We start from the raw sequence: 21,610 nt of genomic DNA on the forward strand, positions 1-21,610 counted from the left end.
TGTTTGAGGACCTCGGGAGGAGTCAGAATAGGATTATGGGGTATGTTTGAGGATCTCAGTGTCAGAATTCTTGTCATTTGTTTATGCAGGAAAAGCTTTTATATGTATAGGTTTTAAGTTTGAATGTGCTATGAAAACTTTCAGTGTAAAACTGTGAAGTTAGAGTACTTTAAAATATTGCTCTGAGACTTACTAGTATAGGGAAGGTTATAATTTCAGACAGTGATTCCCTTAAGATTGCTTTAATTACACAAGCTAGAACAATTTGTTTATGGTACAAGCATCTTTGAAATGCCAATGTTATAGACAAGCATATTGTGTTGAGTGAAGACTGAAAAAGTGTAAAAGTCCCGTTCTTCTGCAGCAAGCATATAAGCATATATGCTTTGTTATATTACATATAAATATGAATAATCAATAAATTCCTTCTAAAGAAAGAAATCCTTGTTAAACCCTATAATTACACATAATAGAATTTATAACTTTTAAATACATTTAAATGCTGAATCCTGCAGGCAAAGTTTGAAACGCATTTTAGCTGTTTTGGTTATGAATATCCTATCAAACACTCTAGAATGTCAACAATAAACCTATCAAGGTTTTTTCTATTGTTTTATATTTAGGACAATGATGCCACCTGGCGGTTTTTTTAACCTTTATAAAATGAATATAGAAAATGGGTTTAAATGATTGTTATAATATGCTATTATATCTTTTATATGATTAATTGTTTTAAAGGGACTCCGAGCTCATCTAAAAAAATAAAAGTTGTACTCACCCGGGGCTTTTTCCAGCCCAGTGCTGGTCGGGAGGTCCCACGACGGCGTCCTGGCTCCTCTCCTACTCCCCGCTCCGGAATGGCTGACCGGCCGCAGCCCGGGCGACACCTTCCGTGTATGACGAGGCTGACGTCACACGCCGGCCGCCTTGCGTCATCACGGCGGCCGGCGTGAAAGTACTGCGCATGCGCGATTAAAGCGCGCATGCGCGGTACTGCCACGCCGGCCGCCGTGATGACGCGAGGCGGCCGGCGTGTGACGTCAGCCGCGTCATACATGGAAGGAGCAGCCCGACACTCGGCCGAGTGTCGCCTGGGCTGCGGCCGGTCAGCCATTCCGGAGCGGGGAGTAGGAGAGGAGCCAGGACGCCGTCGTGGGACCTCCCGACCAGCACTGGGCTGGAAAAAGCCCCGGGTGAGTACAACTTTTATTTTTTAGATGAGCTCGGAGTCCCTTTAAGAAGAATTATATTATAAGCTTTATATTTAAATGAATATATTGGTTGAAGCCCTGTATACTTCAATAAGCATTAAATTGCTGTAAACTTTAGGTTACAGGTCCACGTGATTTGCTTGGTCAAAATGACCGACTCCATTTCAGGTTAAAGGGAAGGTCCAAGCAAAATAAAAAAATGAGTTTCACTTACCTGGGGCTTCTACCAGCCCCATGCAGCCATCCTGTGCCCTCGTAGTCACTCACTGCTGGTCCAGTCCCCCGCCAGCAGCTAGTTCTGCTTCTACCAGCCCCATGCAGCCATCCTGTGCCCTCGTAGTCACTCACTGCTGCTCCAGTCCCCCGCTGGCAGCTTGCCGAGGTCGGCAGGCCGCATTGCGTACGTTTTTACACATTCCCGCTAGTGCAGGAACATCAACACACACATTTTTACGCATTACTGGTTCAATGCGTAAAAATGTACGCATTGAACCAGTAACGCGTAAAAATGTATGTGTTAATGTTCCTGCACTAGCGGGAATGCGTAAAAATGTACGCAATGTGGCCCGCCGACCTCCGAGGTCGGCAAGCTGCCAGCGAGGACTGGAGCAGCAGTGAGTGACTACGAGGGCACAGGATGGCTGCATGGGGCTGGTAGAAGCCCCAGGTAAGTGAAACGCATTTTTTTATTTTGCTTGGACCTTACCTTTAAGGACAGACACATTCCATACTAAGCAGAGGGACATATTATCAGAAGTGCATCCTAATGCCTAGTACACACCATACAATTTTCTGTTATGCTGGGCATACACAGTGAGATAATGCGCCGGAATCGAGCCAGCGGGTCATTACTTGTCCGCGCGGATCGATTTCCGCTCGTCCCCGCGGGCACTTCCTTATCAGTGCTTCGTTTTTGCCAATTGTCCGCCCACGGTAATCGAGCTGGGAATCGATCCACGCGGTGATTGGACACGTCGGAAATGATCAATCGAGCCATCAGCTCGAAAATACACCGCCGTGTATGCCCAGCATTAGATTTTCTGAATGCTTAATTGCTGGGCAGATAGATGGTTAGATAATTTCCAACATGTTGGAAATTATCTATCTGGCAGGTAAATCTAACAGAAAATCTTACAGAAAATTGTATGGGGTGTACTAGGCATAAAATAGCTAGAATGAATATTGTATAGTATTTAAAAATCCTAATGTCTGGGGCAATTAAGTCAATCAGCAGGTCAAAATGGCTGGTGACATCCATTTTTAATTAACTGCGTCAAAAACAGACCCGATAAGCACATGTCAGTATGTGTAAATATCCCAAACTATGTCCCCACAGATAAGTTAAGGAATTTGTAAACAAAACATTATGGTTATTTTAAATGTCAGGTATTCAATACAAGATAAAGAGTGACGCACAGAAATTTCCCAAATTAGTCAGCCATATTGAATCCACTATGTATAAAAATAGATGGTTTGAGAGATTTCAGAGACATCCAGACCGAATCTCTCCTGAAAGACACCTACTCGGCTACAAGCCAGAACCTACCTTCCCTCACGTGGTTCTAGATGCTGAAGAGATGAGAGAGAAGGGGTAATAGGCTGATGATTTACTTTAATTTTTCAGCATTAAGTTCTGTTAAGATGCTACCAAATTCTTTTAGAAGTAATTTTTTATGCTATTTTTCCAAGAAGATTGCTGCAAGTTTTTACACAGCTACTATACACATAGTAGGTGAGGACCCCAGGAAAGAAGTTAGGATAGGATTATGAGCGAGTATCTCAGGGGTGGAGTTAGGATAGGATTATGGGGTATGGAAGATGACCTCGGGGAGGAGTTAGGATATGATTATTGGGTATGGGCGAGGACCTCAGGGGAGGAGTTAGGATAGAATTATGGGTGAGGACACCAGGGAAGAAGTTAGGATAGGATTATGGGTGAGTATCTCAGGGGTGGAGTTAGGATAGGATTATGGGGTATGGGTGAGGATCTCGGGAGGGGGGGGGGGGGTTAGGATAGGATTATGGAGTATGGGTGAGAACTTTGGGAGGAGTTAGGATAGGATTATGGGGTGAGGACCTCGGGAGGTGTAAGGATAGGATTATGGTGTATGGGTGAGGACCTCAGGGGAGGAGTTAGGATAGGATTATGGGGTACAGGTAAAGACCTCTGTAAGAGTTAGGATAGGATTATGGGGTACGGGTAAGGACCTCTGTAAGAGTTAGGATAGGATTATGGTGTATGGGTGAGGACCTCAGGGGAGGCGTTAGGATAGGATTATTGGGAACGGTTGAGGACCTCATGGTAGGAGTTAGGATTGTGGGCTATGGATGTGGACCTCGGGTGGGTTACATTAGGATTATGGTGTATGGGTGAGGACCTCGGGTGGAGTTAAGATAGGATTATGATGTATGGGTGACAACCTCAGGGGTTGTTAGGATAGGATTATGGGGCATGGGTGAGGACCTCAGGGGAGCAGTTAGGATAGGATTATAGGTGAGAACCTCAGAGGAGGAGTTGGGATAGGATGAGGACCCCAGGAAAGAAGTTAGGATAGGATTATGGGTGAGTATCTCAGGGGTGGAGTTAGGATAGGATTATTGGGTATGGGTGAGGACCTCAGGGGAGGAGTTGGTATAGAATTTTGGGTGAGGACACCAGGGAAGAAGTTGGGATAGGATTATGGGTGAGGATCTCAGGGGTGGAGTTAGGATAGGATTATGGTGTATGGGTGAGGACCTCAGGGGAGGAGTTAAGATAGGATTATGGGGTACAGGTGAGGACCTCAGGATAGGAGTTTGGATTGTGGGCTATGGGTGAGGACCTCAGGGGTTGTTAGGATAGGATTATGGTTGAGGACCCCAGGGGAGGAGTTAGTATAGGATTATGTGCTATGGCTGAGGAGTTAGGAAAGGATTATGTGCTATGGGGGAGGAGTTAGGCTAGGAGTATGGTTGAGGACCTCGGGAGGAGTTAGGATAGGATTATGTGCTATGGGTGAGGAGTTAGGATAGGATTATGGTTAAGGACCTCAGGGGAGGAGTTAGGATAAGATTATGTGCTATGGGTGAGGAGTTAGGACAGAATAATGGTTGAGGACCTCAGGGGAGGAGTTAGGATAGGATTATGTGCTATGGGGAGGAGTTAGGATAGGATTATGGTTTGAGGATCTCGGAGGAGGAGTTCGGATAGGATTATGAGTGAGGACCTCAGGGTGGGTTAGGATAGGATCATGCAAACAGAGATGACACAGTGGTGCCACAAATCAGACCCAAAAAGTGCCTGTAAATGCCACTCTTTCTTGCAGTGTTATCGCAAGCTGTCCTGGTGCTATAAGTGCTATCCCACTCCCTTCTCTCACATAAATGTTAATGTGGAGCCATGTTCACCTCAGAAAGTGATTCTCAAAGTTCCCCGAGCTTCCCCCACTCCAATACAACGTCCAGTCCCTCCACTCTGTACTCTATAGATGGGGCCCTATAACGGGGGGCATTATGCGGGGCCCTATCAGTGGAGGGCGGAGGCTTTTTATACAAGTGCACAATGAGGACGATGCTGTACATGGCAGAGTTATATCGACACTCTACATTTGTGGGGTACTATTAAAGAGGACCTGTAGTGAAAATAACGTAATTAATAAAATTACTCATATTTTGTTTTTGAATATTAATTTATAGATTAGTCAGTGTTTGCCCAGTGTAAAATCTTTCCTCTCCCCGATTTACATTGTGACATTTTATCACATGGCGACCTCTTTAGTCCTGTCAGATGATCTCTGTAGAATGTTTATTTGCTGAGAATTCCAAAGCCAGTGCAAATAATGCTTTGGTGGGAGTATTCTAAATGGCTAAACAAGAAGTGTTTCTGATGCTAAAACCAGGAAGATTACTGCAAAAGTGGTTATTTTAAATTATAATTGACTGTATTCTACTACATGTCACTACAGGGCCCCTTTAACTAGCAAATAATAGAAGCAGCTCCTTCGAGTAAATGTAACAGGATTGAAACATGGGGGGGCGGCTATTATAGTAAAATCCAGTTTAGCCATCTCCTATTAATTCTGGCAAAAACAGCGCAGGAACATAATATGAATTATGGCTATAGCACCCATGTGCCCTCCCCTGCGCAACCCCTGCAAACTCCCTCCCACCCATGCCCCACAACTCCTACAAACTCACTCCCACCCCTGTCCCAAACCCCTACAAACTCCTACCCATGTCCCCTCCCCCAACCCATACAAACTCACTCCCACTCATGTCCCCTCTGCTGCCAAGCCCCTACAAACTCCCTCCCACCCTTGTCACCACTCTCCAACCCCTTCAAACTCCCTCCCACCCTTGTCCCAACCCCTGCAAACTCCCACCCTTGTCCCTTCCTCTGACCAACCCCTACAAAATCCTTCCCACCCATGTCCCCTCCCCCCAACCCCTACAAACTCCCTCCTCCAAACCCCTACAAACTCACCCTTGTCCCTAGCACACACACACACACACACACACACACACTCAAGGTGTGTGTGTGTGTGTGTACACACACCATGTCATCTTTGGTCCTCCTAGCAAAATTATATATATTTTCCAAGTAAACCCTGGCTTTGTTCTAGCAGGTACCGCTAAGTGTACTTAAAACATTTTGTTAGATCGTTAATTTTCAACTTAGAATATATAGTGGTAACAGTGAGCCTCAAATTTTTTTTATTTATTTTTTTAGGTGAAAAAAACCCTTTTCTTAATCCTTGTGTGATAGTGTCAAGCTTATCTTGATGACAATAACTTGATTATTGAAGGAAATCTTAAGTGAAAGATAAAAAAAGCAGTTTAACTTACCTGGGGCTTCTCGCAGCTCCTGGCAGTCATCCTTTGCCCACACCATCCTACCATGACCCTCCAGCCAGCAGCAGTATATGATCAGGGTGTGCACAACTTGGGGCCACGCAAGCCCACTAGCCTGTGACTGACTGGCCACGACCGGACAGCTTTTAGGGGGTCACTGCTGCTGGCTGGAGGATCGTGGAAGGACAGCTGGGGCATAGGGACACGATGAGGAGACACGTGGCTGGCCAGCTTTGAGGGGGTCACCGCTGCTGGCTGGAGAGACAGCTCGGCCACAGGGATGTGATGAGGAGACACATGGCCGGCCAGCTTTGCTGGGGTCACCGCTGCTGGCTGGAGGGACAGCTCGGCCACAGGGACGTGATGAGGAGACACGTGGCCGGGCAGCTATGAGGGGGTCGCCATTGCTGGCTGGAGGATCGTAGAAGGACAGCTCGGCCACAGGGACGTGATGAGGAGACACGTGGCCGGCCAGCTTTGAGGGGGTCACTGCTGCTGGCTGGAGGGACGCGGATGGACAGCTTGGCCACAGGGACACGATGAGGAGACACGTGGCCAGCCAGCTTTGAGGGGGTTACCGCTGCTGGCTGGAGGGATGCGGAGGGACAGCTCGGCCACAGGGACACGATGAGGAGACACGTGGCCGGCCAGCTTTGAGGGGGTCACCGCTGCTGGCTGGAGGGACGCGGATGGACAGCCTGGCCACAGGGACACGACGAGCTGACACGTGGCCGGCCAGCTTTGAGGGGGTTACCGCTGCTGGCTGGAGGGACAGCACGGGCACAGGATGACTGCAGGGAGCTGCAAGATGCCCAGTGTAAGTTAAACCTACTTAAGTAACTTAACCAATTAACCTTCCTGGACGTAAAAGTTACGTCCAGGAGGCCATGTGCGCTCCCACGCACGTGCACGCGCGCTCCCGGCCCGCGGTTCATTAGCCAGGCAATCAGTGAATCGGGCTATGGTGCCCGATCACTGATTCCTCTCCCTGCAGAAAAAGCGACAGCTTGTAACATCCCCTATGAGGGCGGCTGCGGGTATGCAGGATACCTCTGCAGGCGCCTTTGTTCTCGGTACTGAGGCCTCATCCGTTCCGCTGGCGTCTAGCACGCCAGGGACGGGACTGTCAGTTGCTCATAGAGTCGCTGTCTCACGCGGGCGCGCGCAGAGACAGGACCTTTATGCTGGAAGAAGGTGCGTCAGCTGACCTGCCGGTCGGCTGACATCAGGAGAGACTCACGGCGCCCGGATTTACTGATTGGCAGGGGCGTGGCTGTGGGCTCTCCTCGCTGCTTCATAAGCTTTCTCCGCTCAATTGCAAACTGTCTGCTGTTACGAATATGTCTGTGTTAGCGCTCAGACCTTAGACTAGTTCCGGTGTGTTTTGATCTGGGAGGAAACCAGGGATTTCACACAAGACTAGGATTATTGCCTTATTGTATTATTGATATTCTGTGTACGACTCTGGCTTATCTCTGACTCTGATTCTGCTCTATGTTTCTGTACTTCTGCCCATCTGATCTAAGGTGCCGAACCTCTGCCTGAATCATTACTATTCTCTTGCCTTCTGATTTTGTACTGTACCAGCCTGTCTGTTGCTGAACCTTGCCTGTCTGACCCTTCTACTCTCCAGTGAGCCCTTGTCACTGGAGAGGTGCTCTGATAGTACCCACCAGCTCCTCTGGTGAGGTCTAGCTAAACTATCTAGTTACTATTGTTGATAGTACCCACCAGCCCCTCTGGTGAGGTCTAGCTAAACTATCTAGTTACTATTGTTGATAGTACCCACCAGCTCCTCTGGTGAGGTCTAGCTAAACTATCTAGTTACTATTGTTGGTAGTACTCACCAGCTTCTCTGGTGGGGTCTAGCTACTATTTAGTTACTGTTGCTGATAGCGCTCACCAGCCCCTCTGGTGTGGGCTCCTAGCTACCCAGCTTCTATCTTGGCTAGTACCCTCCAGCTCCTCTGGTGGGGTCTAGCACAGATTGGTTGCAGATAGTACCCACCAGCTCCACTGGTGAGGTTTAGTCAAACTATCTGCCATTTCCTCTGGTAGTTCTCGCCAGCCCCTCTGGTGAGATCTACCCTCTACTGTTGCACCAAACACTATTGTCACTACATCTCTACTTTCTATACTTGCATTATTGGTGATACTGCAGATCACCACATAATCAGGTATAGTCTGCATTATTGGTGATTCTGCAGATCACACAATAGTCAGACGTCTGTGTTGCTACACTAATACGTTATACAATCGTTACACAGCTTCTCTCGGAAGCTTCACTTTTTCTGTGTAACGGTTGGTGTCAGCACACAGAGAGTATCTGATTATTGATGATCTGCAGTATCACCAACAATACAGATGTATACCTGATTATGGATGATCTACAGAATCACCAATAATACAAGTATGGCTAACCTCTGGACACCTAATAAAGTGTAAGTGTTTGGGTGCAACTGTAACTTAAATGGTAATGAGACCTCACCAGAGGGGCTGGTGAGGTAGAACAGTACACTGAGCGTGTACTAACGTATTACCTCCAGCAAGCTGGAGAGACAAAACTGAAGAGGCTGAATCTCCCGAGGAGCGGGTGATTCAGACTATACTGCAGGTAATTAAGGCTAAACTATAGCCTAATAGAGCTGCTGAACCAGCGGAGCTAGCGCAGTAACACCTCACCAGTGGCGAGGGCCCACCGGCGAGCAGAATGGTCAGACAGGCAAGGTACGGCAACAGAGAGGTAAGTATCGGTACAGAATTGTGAGACAAGAGAGTAAACGGTAAACAGGCAGAGGTTCAGCAACAGGAAGGTACGTATCGGTACAGAATCGTGAGACAAGAGAGTAAACGGTAATCAGGCAGGGGTTCAGCAACAGGTAGGCAGATAGGCGAAGGTGCAGGATCAGAGTCAGAGGGAATAGCTAAGAGTCATACACAGGAGATCAAACAGTAAGCAATATCCTAGTCTTGGTGTGAAATCCGTAGCAGCAACACCAGGGAACTAGCCTAAGGTCTGAGCGCTAACACGCAAGCATTCACGACAACAGACAAAATAGCAATGCAGCCCGGAGGCTTATGAAGCAGAGGAGACCTCACTGGCACGCCCCCCTCTCATCAGCCAATCCTGGGCGCCGTGGGTCTCCCCTGACGTCAGCAGGTCAGCTGACGGGCTTCCTCCCCGCATAAAGGTCCCGTCTATGCGCGCGCTATGGCAGCCCCCTGCACGGGAGAGCGTTCCGTCCTCGGCGTCCTGGACGCCGGACGGATGGCCGCATGGAGGCAGCTGCGGCGGCGGTGCTGTCCGCCGCAGCTGCCTGGTTACTTACATTCTGGCTCTAGCGTCCCTCTAAGCGTACATGTTACGCTTAGAGTGACGTAACTAAACAAACTCATGGCTGCCATCTTGTGGCCAAAAAGTAAAACTACACCTAAATGTAAAAAAATATAAAAATAATCATATTTACATTTAAAAATGACAATTTACATCCCACCCTCCAAAAAATACCCACATAAAATGTTTAATTAAAAAAAAAACATTACAATAAGATAAAAAAAACATAAATATTTACCTAAGGGTCTAAACTTTTTAAATATCAAAGTAAAGATGAAATATTTCTATTTTTTTTTTTTTTTTTTAACTTTTAAGCTTGTAAATGAATGCAAAACGGAAAAAATGCACTTTTATTTCCAAATAAAATATCGTCGCCATACATTGTGATAGGGACATAATTTAAATTGTGTAATAACCGGGACAAATAGGCAAATACAATACGTGGGTTTTAGTTATGGAGGCATGTATTATTTTAAAACTATAATGGCCGAAAACTGAGAAATAATGAATTGTTTACGTTTTTTTCTTATTCTTCCTGTTAAAATGCATTTACAGTAAAGTGGCTCTTAGCAAAATGTACCCCCCCAAAGAAAGCCTAATTGGTGTCGGAAAAAGATATAGATCAGTTCATTGTGATAAGTAGTGATAAAGTTATAGGCTTATGAATAGGAGGTGAACATTGCTCGGATGCATAAAGTGAAAACGACTGAATGCGAAGTGGTTAAGTAACCCTTTAAAGGGAAGGTTCAGGGACGCCTTGAAAAAAATAAAAATCCATATCCACTTACCTGGGGCTTCCTCCAGCCCGTGGCAGGCAGGAGGTGCCCTCGCCGCCGCTCCAGAGGCTCCCAGTCGTCTTCGGTGGCCGACCTGGCCAGGCCCGGCTGCCAGGTCGGGCTCTTCTGCGCTCCAAGGACGGGCTCTTCTGCGTCCCACGCGGGCGTCCGGGCTGTACTGCGCAGGCGCAGTCGTTCTGCGCCTGCGCAGTACAGCCCGGCGGACGTCCAATGACGTCAGCGCGCCCGCGTGGGACGCAGAAGTGCCGGGCCTTGGGGCGCAGAAGAGCCCGACCTGGCAGCCGGCCAGGTCGGGTCGGCCATCGAAGACGACCGGGAGCCTCTGGAGCGGCGGCGAGGGCACCTCCTGCCTGCCACGGGCTGGAGGAAGCCCCAGGTAAGTGGATATGGATTTTTATTTTTTTCAAGGCGTCCCTGAACCTTCCCTTTAAAATATGTGAGAAGACTGAAAAATAGAGCATTTTTTTTTTACATTTTTTTTCCTTGAATCCCTTTAAACTGCATATAGAATACAATAAAAGTTCTGAAAATATATACCACCAAAGAAAGGCCAGTCTTTTCTGAAAATAAACGAGACACACAAGCTGTTAAGGTATCACAAGTGCTAATAAAGCATATAGCTGAAGCTCTGGTCCATAAAGGGATATGCTGACCGCCACTCTCTTTCTAACCTGGACTCTGGAACCAAATGTGTGTTATAACTATCCCCCTTCCTTATAAAACATTCTCATCATTATCCCTCCCAATGTGTTTATCCAGGACAATCACTGCAATAAGCTGGAGAAGCATGCTAAGAAGTACATGATAATGGCCAGCAGCAGTCACGGCAATGCCAGTAGTCCTCAAGCACAATGCTTTCCAGGCCCGATGACCACTTCATGTTACATTCTATGTTGTTATTTTCACCCAGTCATCCCACACACAGAAAGCAGCGTGGAGGGGCTCAGTGAAGCTGGCAGTGAAGGTATGGAGGTGTTTCGTGTGACCACAAAGCTCATAGAAGGACAAATGACCAGCGTCGTAATCCAAGCAAATTTTCAGCCGGAAACCGGAGACCTTGTGGGGTAAGGGGACCTCTTTAGCATCATGTATAAATGAATATTGGCTATTATTGTATCTACGTAGACACCAGGATTTCTTATTATCTCCAAAATATGACTGATCTCCACTCCGCTCAATACTCGAGTAAGACACCCCGATCCTCCAGTTCCCAATATCGCTGGTCTCCACTTCCCAAGAATGCTTCCCTGAGCAAAAACTAGCTGAGCTCAACACCTGGGGATAATACTGAAACTTCTGAGGGTGATACTGTTTCACTTCTGATCTGGATATAGTTTTCAAGTCCCCCGATATATCAATGTCTTCACAAGCAGTGTTTATGTCAAGAACGACCCCGTTTGTCCCTGAACCAGGAATCTTAAGTTTCACGACTGATAGAAAGTCTGACAAACCCGAATATAAGGCTTTCGAGATGAGAGATTCTTCTATATCATTCCCACCATGGGCTCCCTCTAATTGCCTTTTATCAACCTTATCTACATTCTTCTTGTGCATCAAACCCTCCATGCGTGATTCTTGTAAGATAGTATATGGGTCGCTTATCTCAAGAAGGTATTGAATGTGACGTATATTTGTAGACAACTCATCCTGTTCAATCTCCAGCTTCTTGATAAGATGTGAGACTGACTGCGCGGCCTGCTCTTTCTGTCTGGAGACTTCAGTCAAGACTTGTTTTTCAAGATCTTCCAGATGTCTCCTGATGTCCATGAACACAGCAGTGACCCTCTCCATTTCATTGGCTGCTTTATTCTCCACTTTCTTCACGCACTCTTTCAGTTTCTGGACTTCTCTCACAATCTTCTCAAACTCTGAAGTCAGTTTCTTCTGGACATTTTTCAGTTTATCCTTCTTCTTGTCTGAAATGTCCTTCATGAGACTGATTTTATGCCCCTTGTGTTCCCCATCCAGCCGACAGGAGATGCAGATGTAGCTAGCATCCTCGGAGCAGTAATATTCCAGGATTTTCTTGTGGGTGGCGCACTTTCTATTGACCAATGAACTGGTCGGTTCGATTAAGATGTGTTCTGGGGCTTTGCTATGGACCTTCAGGTGGTCGTCACACAAGGAAGACTCACATAGTAGGCACGTTTTCACAGCAGGTACAGAAGTATGGATGCAGTTGGTACATAATATTTGGCTCTGTATTTGGTCTGGCTGAGAGGAGACAAAATGCTCAGTAATATTGCACAAAGTCTTGTTCTTTCTCAGCGTGGGGCGTTCGTGGAACTCCTCTCGGCACTCCGGACAGTTATAGACTCCAGAGGCCCCCTGCGTGTCCAGCACACACTGTATGCAATCCCGGCAGAAGTTGTGACCACATCTCAGTGTCACGGGATCTCTATAAATGTTCAGACAGATGGAACAGTCCAGCTCTTCCCTCAATACGGAGGACGCCATGTCTGCCATCAAAACAAGAGACAAAAGAGTGAGAAATGTGAATTAGGAGCTACAGTCTGACATAATAAGCTTACAATTAAAGCCCACATTACGTATATAGCTGTCCTACCGACAAACAATCCTTAAAGGGAACCTTAACTCTAAAAAAAACCATGAGTTTTACTTACCTGGGGCATGTACCAGCCCCCTGCAGCCATCCTGTGCCCTCAGTCACTCATGGCTGCTCTGGTCCCCCGCTGCCAGCTAGTTTCGTTTTTGCCGACTAGGATTTGGCTGGCCGCCATGTGTACCTTTTTACGCATTCCCGCTTGTGCAGGACGCTATTGCGGACACCAACAAGTAAATTTTTACGCGTAACGCCGTAACGGGTGTAATGCGTAAAATTTTATGCATTACACTCGTAATGCGTAAAAATTTACTTGTTGGTGTCCGCAATAGCTTCCTGCACCAGCGGGAATGTGTAAAAAGGTACGCATGGCGGCCGGCCGACTCTCAGTCGGGAAAAACGAAACTAGCTGGCAGCGGGGGACCAGAGGAGCCATGAGTGACTGAGGGCACAGGATGGCTGCAGGGGGCTGGTAGATGCCCCAGGTAAGTAAAACTCATGGCCGCATAGGGATGCTATTTTGGCTGGGAACGCGTAGTATCAGCCACGTTCCCCAGCCTGACGGCGAAACCGGAAGTGGCCGCCAGCGGGACCCGGAGCATCAGAGCGACTCGTCGTGGGCACCGATCAGCTGCAGGGGGCTGAGGTAAGCCCCAGGTGAGTAAAACTCAATTTATTTTTTACACTTAAGGTTTCCTTTAACCTAAACACCCACAGCAAGCTCAAACTCTAGTCATGATAAAAGCAACTGGAATTCAATTTGAATTCAGTTGCACTAAATGGAGGATGTTCACTTCCAAAATGGATTGCATGCAAGAATATTCTGTACTAGACCCTTTCACCAGCATTGAGGTTACCTCCATAGAAAGGGTCCCTACTGTACCCACACCAGTCGGCAAGCAAGCATTCCATGCACCCGAACCTGGGATTCACCCTGAGGCCTGTCTGGTTCCACCATTCTAAGGAACTCATGTATGCACATACATCAGTCTAAAATCTCCAGGGAGCGACAAACTGCACTACATGCACCATTATGTAAATAGGCAGCGCTGGCATAGGGGACAGGAGAGCCAGACCACAATGCTGGTGAAATATACACACACAAACATGGAAAGCTATGTTCATCCTGATAAGGGCCCAGGATATAAAGAGGAAAGGAGGTGATGAGGGGATTCCTTTCCCATGTAAATCCTGGGCCCTCATCAGGATGAGCACAGCTTCCCTTGTGTGCAGTTGTCTGACCTCTCACTGGCCTGAAAGCAGTGTAATGTTTGTGGTCACAGCAGCTGGTGTAAAAGCATCCATATATATTGCATGATATGACATCCAGTTCAATCATAAGACCTCACAATTAGGAAGGCATGATTACAGTAATGCAGCATGCAAACAGAAACTCTCTGCTGTATTCTAACCTCTGCTCTTCTGCAGTCAGAGATAAAAGAATGTGTAGCCGTATGGAGAGCCGATGGCTACAGAATGAAACATGAGATGTGTACACAGCATAATGCTCATCATCTGAAGGCAGCAGGGCTTCATCTCTGTATAGATGCCTGGCTCTGCTGTAGTGCAGCGATGCCTGTGTTGCTATGGGGAGGAGGGACAAGGTGCGGCGCATGACAGAGTGGCTTCCAGGGATAGGGTAAAGAGTACAAGACTCAGCATGCCAAATCCTTAAAGGGAACCTGAAGGGAGAGGGATATGGAGGTTGACATTTTATCTCCTTTCAGACAATGCACATTGCCTGGCGGTCCTGCCAATCCTCTTCCTCTATTAGCCAGAGTCCCTAAACCACTTAAGTCTATCTGGACGGATATATCTGTCCAGATAGACTGTGCAGCTCCTGCTGCCTGAGGAGCACAATCGCCGCCTGCCGTTAGGCCCCCGATCAGTGAATGGGAATATAGTTCCCATTCACCGATCTAAGCCCCCCGCAGAAAATCGACGGTCTCTTATAAGAGACCGCCTTTTTTTTCTGCAAAAAAAAAAGTTTCCCGTCCTCTTTCTAGTTCCTGAAAGCGTGATCGTTCGCTTCCAGGACTTTTTTGACTGTGGCCATCTTGTGGCCAAATAGTAAACTGCACCCACATATATTACATTTAAAGGAGTTCTCAGGCAAATTTAACAAAATAAGCGCTACTTACCCGGGGCTTTCTCCAGCCCCAAGCTCCCAGCATGTCCCTCGCCGCAGCTCTGCCCGCAGCCGTTCGCTGCAGCTCCGTCCCGATCCCCGGCGATGACGTCAGGGGACCGGGATGGAGCTGCGGCGAATGGCTGAGGGCAGAGCTGCGGCGAGGGACATGCTGGGAGCTTGGGGCTGGAGGAAGCTCCGGGTAAGTAGCGCTTATTTTGTTAAATCTGCCTGAGAACTCCTTTAAAATTAGCTGTTTACCTCCCACACCAAAAATTACCCAAATACATGTTTTAATTAAATAAAAAAAAATTACAATTAAAAAAAAAAACCATAGTTACCTAAGGGTCTGGACTTTTTAAATATGCATGTCAAGAGAGTATATTATATTTTTTTAAAATTATAAGCTTGTAAAAAGTGATGGACGCAAATTGACAAAATGCACCTTTATTTCTAAAAATAAATATTGGCGCCATAAATTGTGATAGGGACATAATTTAAACAGTTTAATAACCGGGACAAATGGGCAAATAAAATACTTGATTTTTAATTACGGTAGCATGTATTAATTTCAAACTATAATGGCCAAAAACTGAGAAATAATATTTTTTTTTACATTTCTTTCTTAATCTTCCTGTTAGGTTGGTTTTACAGTGGGACGTTAAAGTCCCACGTTACAGCAGCCAGTAACGCAGCCTAACTCACAGCACTGTAAAATCAATGTGCTTGTTCACAGTGCACACGTTGCGTCACATAGTAACGCAGCACGTTTAAACAAAGTGCTGCATGCTGTACGTTATACTGGGCTAAGCAGCGTTAGACTGTTTGCACATGCTCAGTAATGCAGGAGGAGGAGGTCTCCCTTCCTCCTCCTCCGCGGCCAGCCACATGACTAATTAATATTCACTGCACTGTGGAGACTCGTGGTGGAACAACACTGTAGGCTGAAGTGGTTAATAAGCATGCAGATCAGGTGTTTCTTAGGGCCAGTTTACATGGGCATTCGGATAGCGATAAACGACATCCCCTGCGCTCATCGCTTACATTCTGTCCATTCAGATGCTAATGAGGGCCAATCTCTCTACCTATACATGGGGGGGGGGGGAGGGGGGATAATCTGGCCACCTATACATGGGGGGATAATCTGGCTACCTATACATGGGGGGATAGTCTGGCTACCTATACTTGGAGGGATAATTATTTTTATTTATAGATCACCAACATATTCTGTAGCGCTACTCAATGTGCAAACCCTACAACAATGAGGAGCATAGATACATGAGTATCTACATACTGTACAGTCAGGACAACCAGTGGCACGAGTACAGATCCATACAATTAATGTGTAGTTTTAACAACATCACCAAAACTGATAGATGTTCACTTGATAATTTTTACAGAATTAGTAAACACAAGGAGGAGGAGCCGACCCTTGTGAGTTTACAATCTAGAGGGTAGTGGGGTGGAGACATTAGGGGGAGGAGCCTGCCTATGTGAGTTTACAATCTAGAGCGAAGTGGGGTGGAGACTTCAGGGGGAGGAGCCTGCCCATGTGAGCCTACAATCTAGAGTGAAGTGGGGTGGAGACAGGGGGAGGAGCCTGCCCATGTGAGCTTACAATCTAGAGGGTAGTGGGGTGGAGACACTGGGGGAGTAGACAAAGGTGCTAGCAAATGAGGCAGTGACCTTTAAATTCTAGCTATAGCAAATTATAAGCTTGTCTGAATAGGTGGGTCTTGAGGGTACATATGAAGATTTTCAGGCTTGGAGCATGACGGATAGGCAGTGGTAAAGAGTTCCAAAGGAGAGGTGACACTTGTGAGAAGTCTATAAATAAATGTCTATGAAGAAACTTATTCTGATATTCTAAATGTCAGAGGAGATAACGAGAGGGTCTCCTGGGAGGAGCGAAGGTTCCGGGAGGGATGATATCTGCAGATTGATTAGGAAATGTATGGAGGGAGAGCCAATGTAGAGCTTTGTATGATAGGAGTTTGAACTGGACCCTTTGGTGATTGGCAGCCAATGGAGGGATTGGCAGAGTGAAGTTGGGGGGGGGGGGGGGGGCGGAGTAGGGAGTTGAAGGTGTTGAAAAGTTGTTTAGGGTTATAGGACTGTGAAGAGGTGAATGAGAAGTAGGACTGCTCTGCAAGGGAAAGGGAGTCTCTGATCTGGAGCAGCACATTGTTATAATGCTGGAAGTCTTCTGCAGTGAAGCTTTTCCTGCACTGTCGCTCCGCCACTCTGGACTGTCCTTTCAGTTGTTTGATGGGTTCAATCAGCCAGGGCTGTCTGTTGATGCGGTGGGGGTAAATGTTGGTGAGGGGGAGCTGTGTTCATGACAGCGGTGACTATGTTGGAATAGTGGGTGGATGCTGCCTCATGGTCCGTGTAGGATGATTTTAAAGGATCAGCCAGGGACTGGAGATCAGTGTTGTGATGATTCCTACGTGAGTGGGTGGGGTGCAGTGCTGGGGGAGGAGGAGACAGATTGGGAATGTTATAAGGTTGTGATCTGAGAGGGAATGTTATTAAAGGTTGAAACAGAGCAAAGCCGAGTGAAGACTAGGTCCAGAGCATGGCCATCTTTGTGATTGGACATAGAGGACCATTGGGAAAGGTCATAAGAGGCTAGTTTGAGAAGTTTAGTGACAGTATGGCAGTTGATACATTGAAGTTCCCGATGAATATAAACGGTACGTCAGTGGAGAGGAACTGGAGAAGCCATGCAGAGAAGAGGTCTAGAGGTAGATGATTGTCCAGGAGGACAGTATATGACAGCAATATGACACGAACAGCATGAACCTCCAAAACATGAGAGAGACAGTGAAGGTGCCAGTGTAAAAGGTTTGGAGGAACAGTATTCAGATAGAATAATAACCTCCCCTGATCTGGCTACCTATACTGGGGGGCTAATCTGACTACCTTTACCTAGGCGGTAATCTGACTACCTAAATTGGGGAGGGGGGGGGCTAATATAGCTACTAACTACTAATCTACACACTGGGGGCTAGTCTGGCTACCTGTACATGGTGGGGGTGGGGGGTGCTAATCTGGCTACCTGTATTGGGAGGTTAATCTAGATGCCTATACATAGGAAGCTAATCGGACCGAGTCTGGCAGAAACGGCAATGGAAATTTGGGCATAGCCGGCATCGCCATATGCCGTAATGTGAATTACGGCTATGACGCCAAAAGACCTCTAGCTACTCTAAATTTTAGCTATGGGGGCCTATGACTTCTAGCTATTCCCCTGGTAAAACGATCTGATCTGAATGCTTGTTCAGGGCTTTGGCTAAGAGGCAGAGGATCATCAGGACAGCCAGGCAATGTTCATTGTTTAAAAGGAAATAAATATGACAGCCTCCATACCCCTCTCACTTCAGGTGTCCTTTTACACTTCATTTCATATAGAAGAACGTAAAATAAAAGAAGATTCACATTTTTACCTTAATTATCCTGGTTTTCTGGTGCCAGAAATGCTTATATCTATATATTCCTGGCAGAGGCTGGCTGTCTGGTGTACGATCAGTAGTGTCCTCAGCGTTTGGAGGTCAGTGAGAGTGCGTGGTGGAGATGGCAGACCTCTGAGCTGGCGCTTCGGTGGCTGGAGTGTCCTCAGCGTTAATTCAGTGTGAGTGCGTGGTGGAGAGATGGCGGACGTCTGAGCTGGCAGTCCGGTGGCTGGAGTGTCCTCAGCGTTCGGAGATCGGTGTGAGTGCGTGGTGGAGAGATGGCGGACGTCTGAGTTTGCAGTCCGGTGACTGGAGTGTCCTCAGAGTTTGGAGGTCGATGTGAGTGCGTGGTGGACCTCTGAGCTGGCAGTCTGGTGTATGATCAGTAGTGTCCTCAGCGTTCGGAGATCGATGTGAGTGCGTGGTGGACCTCTGAGCTGGCAGTCTGGTGTACGATCAGCAGTGTCCTCAGCGTTCAGAGATCGATGTGAGTGCGTGGTGGACCTCTGAGCTGGCAGTCTGGTGTATGATCAGTAGTGTCCTCAGCGTTCGGAGATCAATGTGAGTGCGTGGTGGACCTCTGAGCTGGCAGTCTGGTGTACGATCAGCAGTGTCCTCAGCGTTCAGAGATCGATGTGAGTGCGTGGTGGACCTCTGAGCTGGCAGTCTGGTGTACGATCAGCAGTGTCCTCAGCGTTCTGAGATCGATGTGAGTGCGTGGTGGACCTCTGAGCTGGCAGTCTGGTGTATGATCAGTAGTGTCCTCAGCGTTCGGAGATCGATGTGAGTGCGTGGTGGACCTCTGAGCTGGCAGTCTGGTGTACGATCAGCAGTGTCCTCAGCGTTCGGAGATCGGTGTGAGTGCGTGGTGGACCTCTGAGCTGGCAGTCTGGTGTACGATCAGCAGTGTCCTCAGCGTTTCTGAGATCGGTGTGAGTGCGAGGTGGACCTCTGAGCTGGCAGTCTGGTGTACGATCAGTAGTGTCCTCAGCGTTTGGAGATCGGTGTGAGTGCGTGGTGGAGAGATGGCGGACCTCTGAGCTGGCAGTCCGATGGTTGGAATGTCCTCACCGTTGGGAGATCGGTGTGAGTGCGTGGTGGAGAGATGGCGGACCTCTGAGCTGGCAGTCCGGTGGTTGGAATGTCCTCACCGTTGGGAGATCGGTGTGAGTGCGTGGTGGAGAGATGGAGGAATGCAGAAGTGAAAGTAAAGCAGGAAGTGAGTGATTATCTGCCGTTAGCTGTTGGTATGCAGAGAATGTGCTGAGAGGGCAGGCAGGATTAGCAGTAAAGTATTATTACCTGGCTGGCCTGGCCTGTGATGTGGTAGGTAGAGGTGCAGGGGTCTTCTATCACTATTCTGAGTACAAAGCATACAGATCAGGATCACACAGGTTTATTTCCCACCAGTGTCTCTGCTCCCCTCATACCAGGAAATGGGTGTATATTAATGTGCGTCACATGCAGTCACTCACTGTCATCACCGTACAGGGGCCTCCTCTGTGCTCAGCCCCCAAAACCCTCCGGCAAGTCGAGGAACGTTCAGCATGGGAACACCCCCCTCTCCCCAACACCACAACGTTTACACACAGAAAACATTTCCTTCATTGACAGATCTCTATAATTTCCCCCCTCCACACATAATGCAGCAGCAGACACATAGGTTAGCCAGGTATAGGTGCCCCCAGTATAGGTTAGCTAGGTATAGGTGCCCCCAGTATAGGTTAGCTAGGTATAGGTGCCCCAGTATAGGTTAGCCAGGTATAGGTGCCCCAGTATAGGTTAGCCAGCTACAGGTGCCCCAGTATAGGTTAGCCAGCCATAGGTGCCCCAATAGGGGGCACTATATAGGCAGTAGCAGTGTTAGGCCAGAGCTGAAGCTACTAGGGGGCACTCTATAGGCAGTAGCAGTGTTGGGCCAGAGCTGCAGCCACGACGGCTGTTGCTACAGAGCAGGGGTAGAGAACCTATGGCTTCGGGAGCCAGATGTTGCTCTTTTGATGGCTACATCTGGCTCACAGACAAATCAGTAGGGGTTGATTCACTAAGCTACAGTGCTCAAGCAGCGCAGCTTAGTGTGGCAGCGCAAATACAATTTTCAAAGTAGGCACACTACTGCTGTAGCTTGCACTACTAACTTACTCACTCTACCCCAAAATGAATGGCTGCTCCAATTGTCCCACTCTGGGCCCTGTCAGGTCCAGTGGCTTTGTAGGACGAGATCACTGCACTTTGACCCAATAGGCTGCCTGTCAAGTGACAGGCAGCCTATTGGGCCAATCAAAGTGCGGGGTGCAGGGATCTCATCCTAAAAAGTGAATCAGCCCCCAAGTCAGCTAGCTAATTGTACAAGCTGTTAGTCGGTATATCTCCTGTCTGGCACTTGGGGAAATTGCTGATGTTGCTGAAACCCAAGACAAGCTTAGACGTGTCTGACATTTCCGCTGCCTAGCGGATCAACTGGTAAACACATCACCATGGCAACAGGGACTTGAGCCCTACTGTCCCAGTGTTAAACATTGTATGGCTCTCACGGAATTACATTTTAAAATATGTAGCGTTTATGGCTCTCAGCCAAAAAGGTTCCTGACCCCTGCTTTAGAGCATAGGTAGTAGTAGTGTTAGGCCAGAGCTTCAGCCACTAGGGGGTGCTGTATAGGCGGTAGCAGTATTAGGCCAGAGGTGCAGACACTAGGACACGCTCTATAGGCAGTAGCAGTGTTAGGTCAGAGCCGCAGCCACTAGGAGGCGCTCTATAGGCAGTAGCAGTGTTAGGCCAGAGCTGCAGCCACTAGGGGGCACTCTATAGGCAGTAGCAGTGATAGGCCAGAGCAGCAGCCACTAGGGGGCGCTCTATAGGCAGTAGCAGTGTTAGGCCAGAGCTGCAGCCACTAGGGGGCGCTCCATAGGCAGTAGCAGTGTTAGGCCAGAGCTACAGCCACTAGAGGGCGCTCTATAGGCAGTAGCAGTGTTAGGCAGGAGCTGCAGCCACTAGGGGGCACTCTATAGGCAGTAGCAGTGTTAGGCCAGAGCTGCAGCCACCAGGGGGCGCTCCATAGGCAGTAGCAGTGTTAGGCCAGAGCTACAGCCACTAGAGGGCGCTCTATAGGCAGTAGCAGTGTTAGGCAGGAGCTGCAGCCACTAGGGGACTCTATAGGCAGTAGCAGTGTTAGGCCGGAGCTGCAGCCACTAGGGGGCACTCTCTATAGGCAGTAGCAGTGTTAGGCCAGAGCTGCAGCCACTACCGTAGGTAGCTCTCTATAGGCAGTAGCAGTGTTAGGCCGGAGCTGCA

At 48.0% G+C, this 21,610-nt stretch overlaps 1 protein-coding gene across 2 annotated transcripts; it reads right to left on the minus strand.

Moving 5' to 3' along the window:
- Positions 1-10,586: 10,586 nt before the first annotated feature.
- Positions 10,587-19,744, minus strand: LOC137542244 (E3 ubiquitin/ISG15 ligase TRIM25-like). 2 transcript variants are annotated; one of them, XM_068264013.1, is made up of 2 exons: positions 19,621-19,744; positions 10,587-12,631 (listed from the first exon to the last, which is right to left on the minus strand). In XM_068264013.1, exons 1-2 carry the CDS (start codon positions 19,691-19,693, stop codon positions 11,061-11,063), a joined length of 1,644 nt encoding a protein of 547 aa, XP_068120114.1. In that variant the 5' UTR covers positions 19,694-19,744; the 3' UTR covers positions 10,587-11,060. The 2 variants fall into 2 exon arrangements, with proteins under 2 accessions (XP_068120114.1, XP_068120115.1); XM_068264014.1 differs by lacking the exon at positions 19,621-19,744 and adding an exon at positions 18,313-19,614.
- Between the last annotated feature and the right edge of the window lie 1,866 nt (positions 19,745-21,610).

This window comes from Hyperolius riggenbachi, chromosome 12 (genome assembly GCF_040937935.1).
Source record: "Hyperolius riggenbachi isolate aHypRig1 chromosome 12, aHypRig1.pri, whole genome shotgun sequence".
Classification (NCBI taxonomy): domain Eukaryota; kingdom Metazoa; phylum Chordata; class Amphibia; order Anura; family Hyperoliidae; genus Hyperolius; species Hyperolius riggenbachi.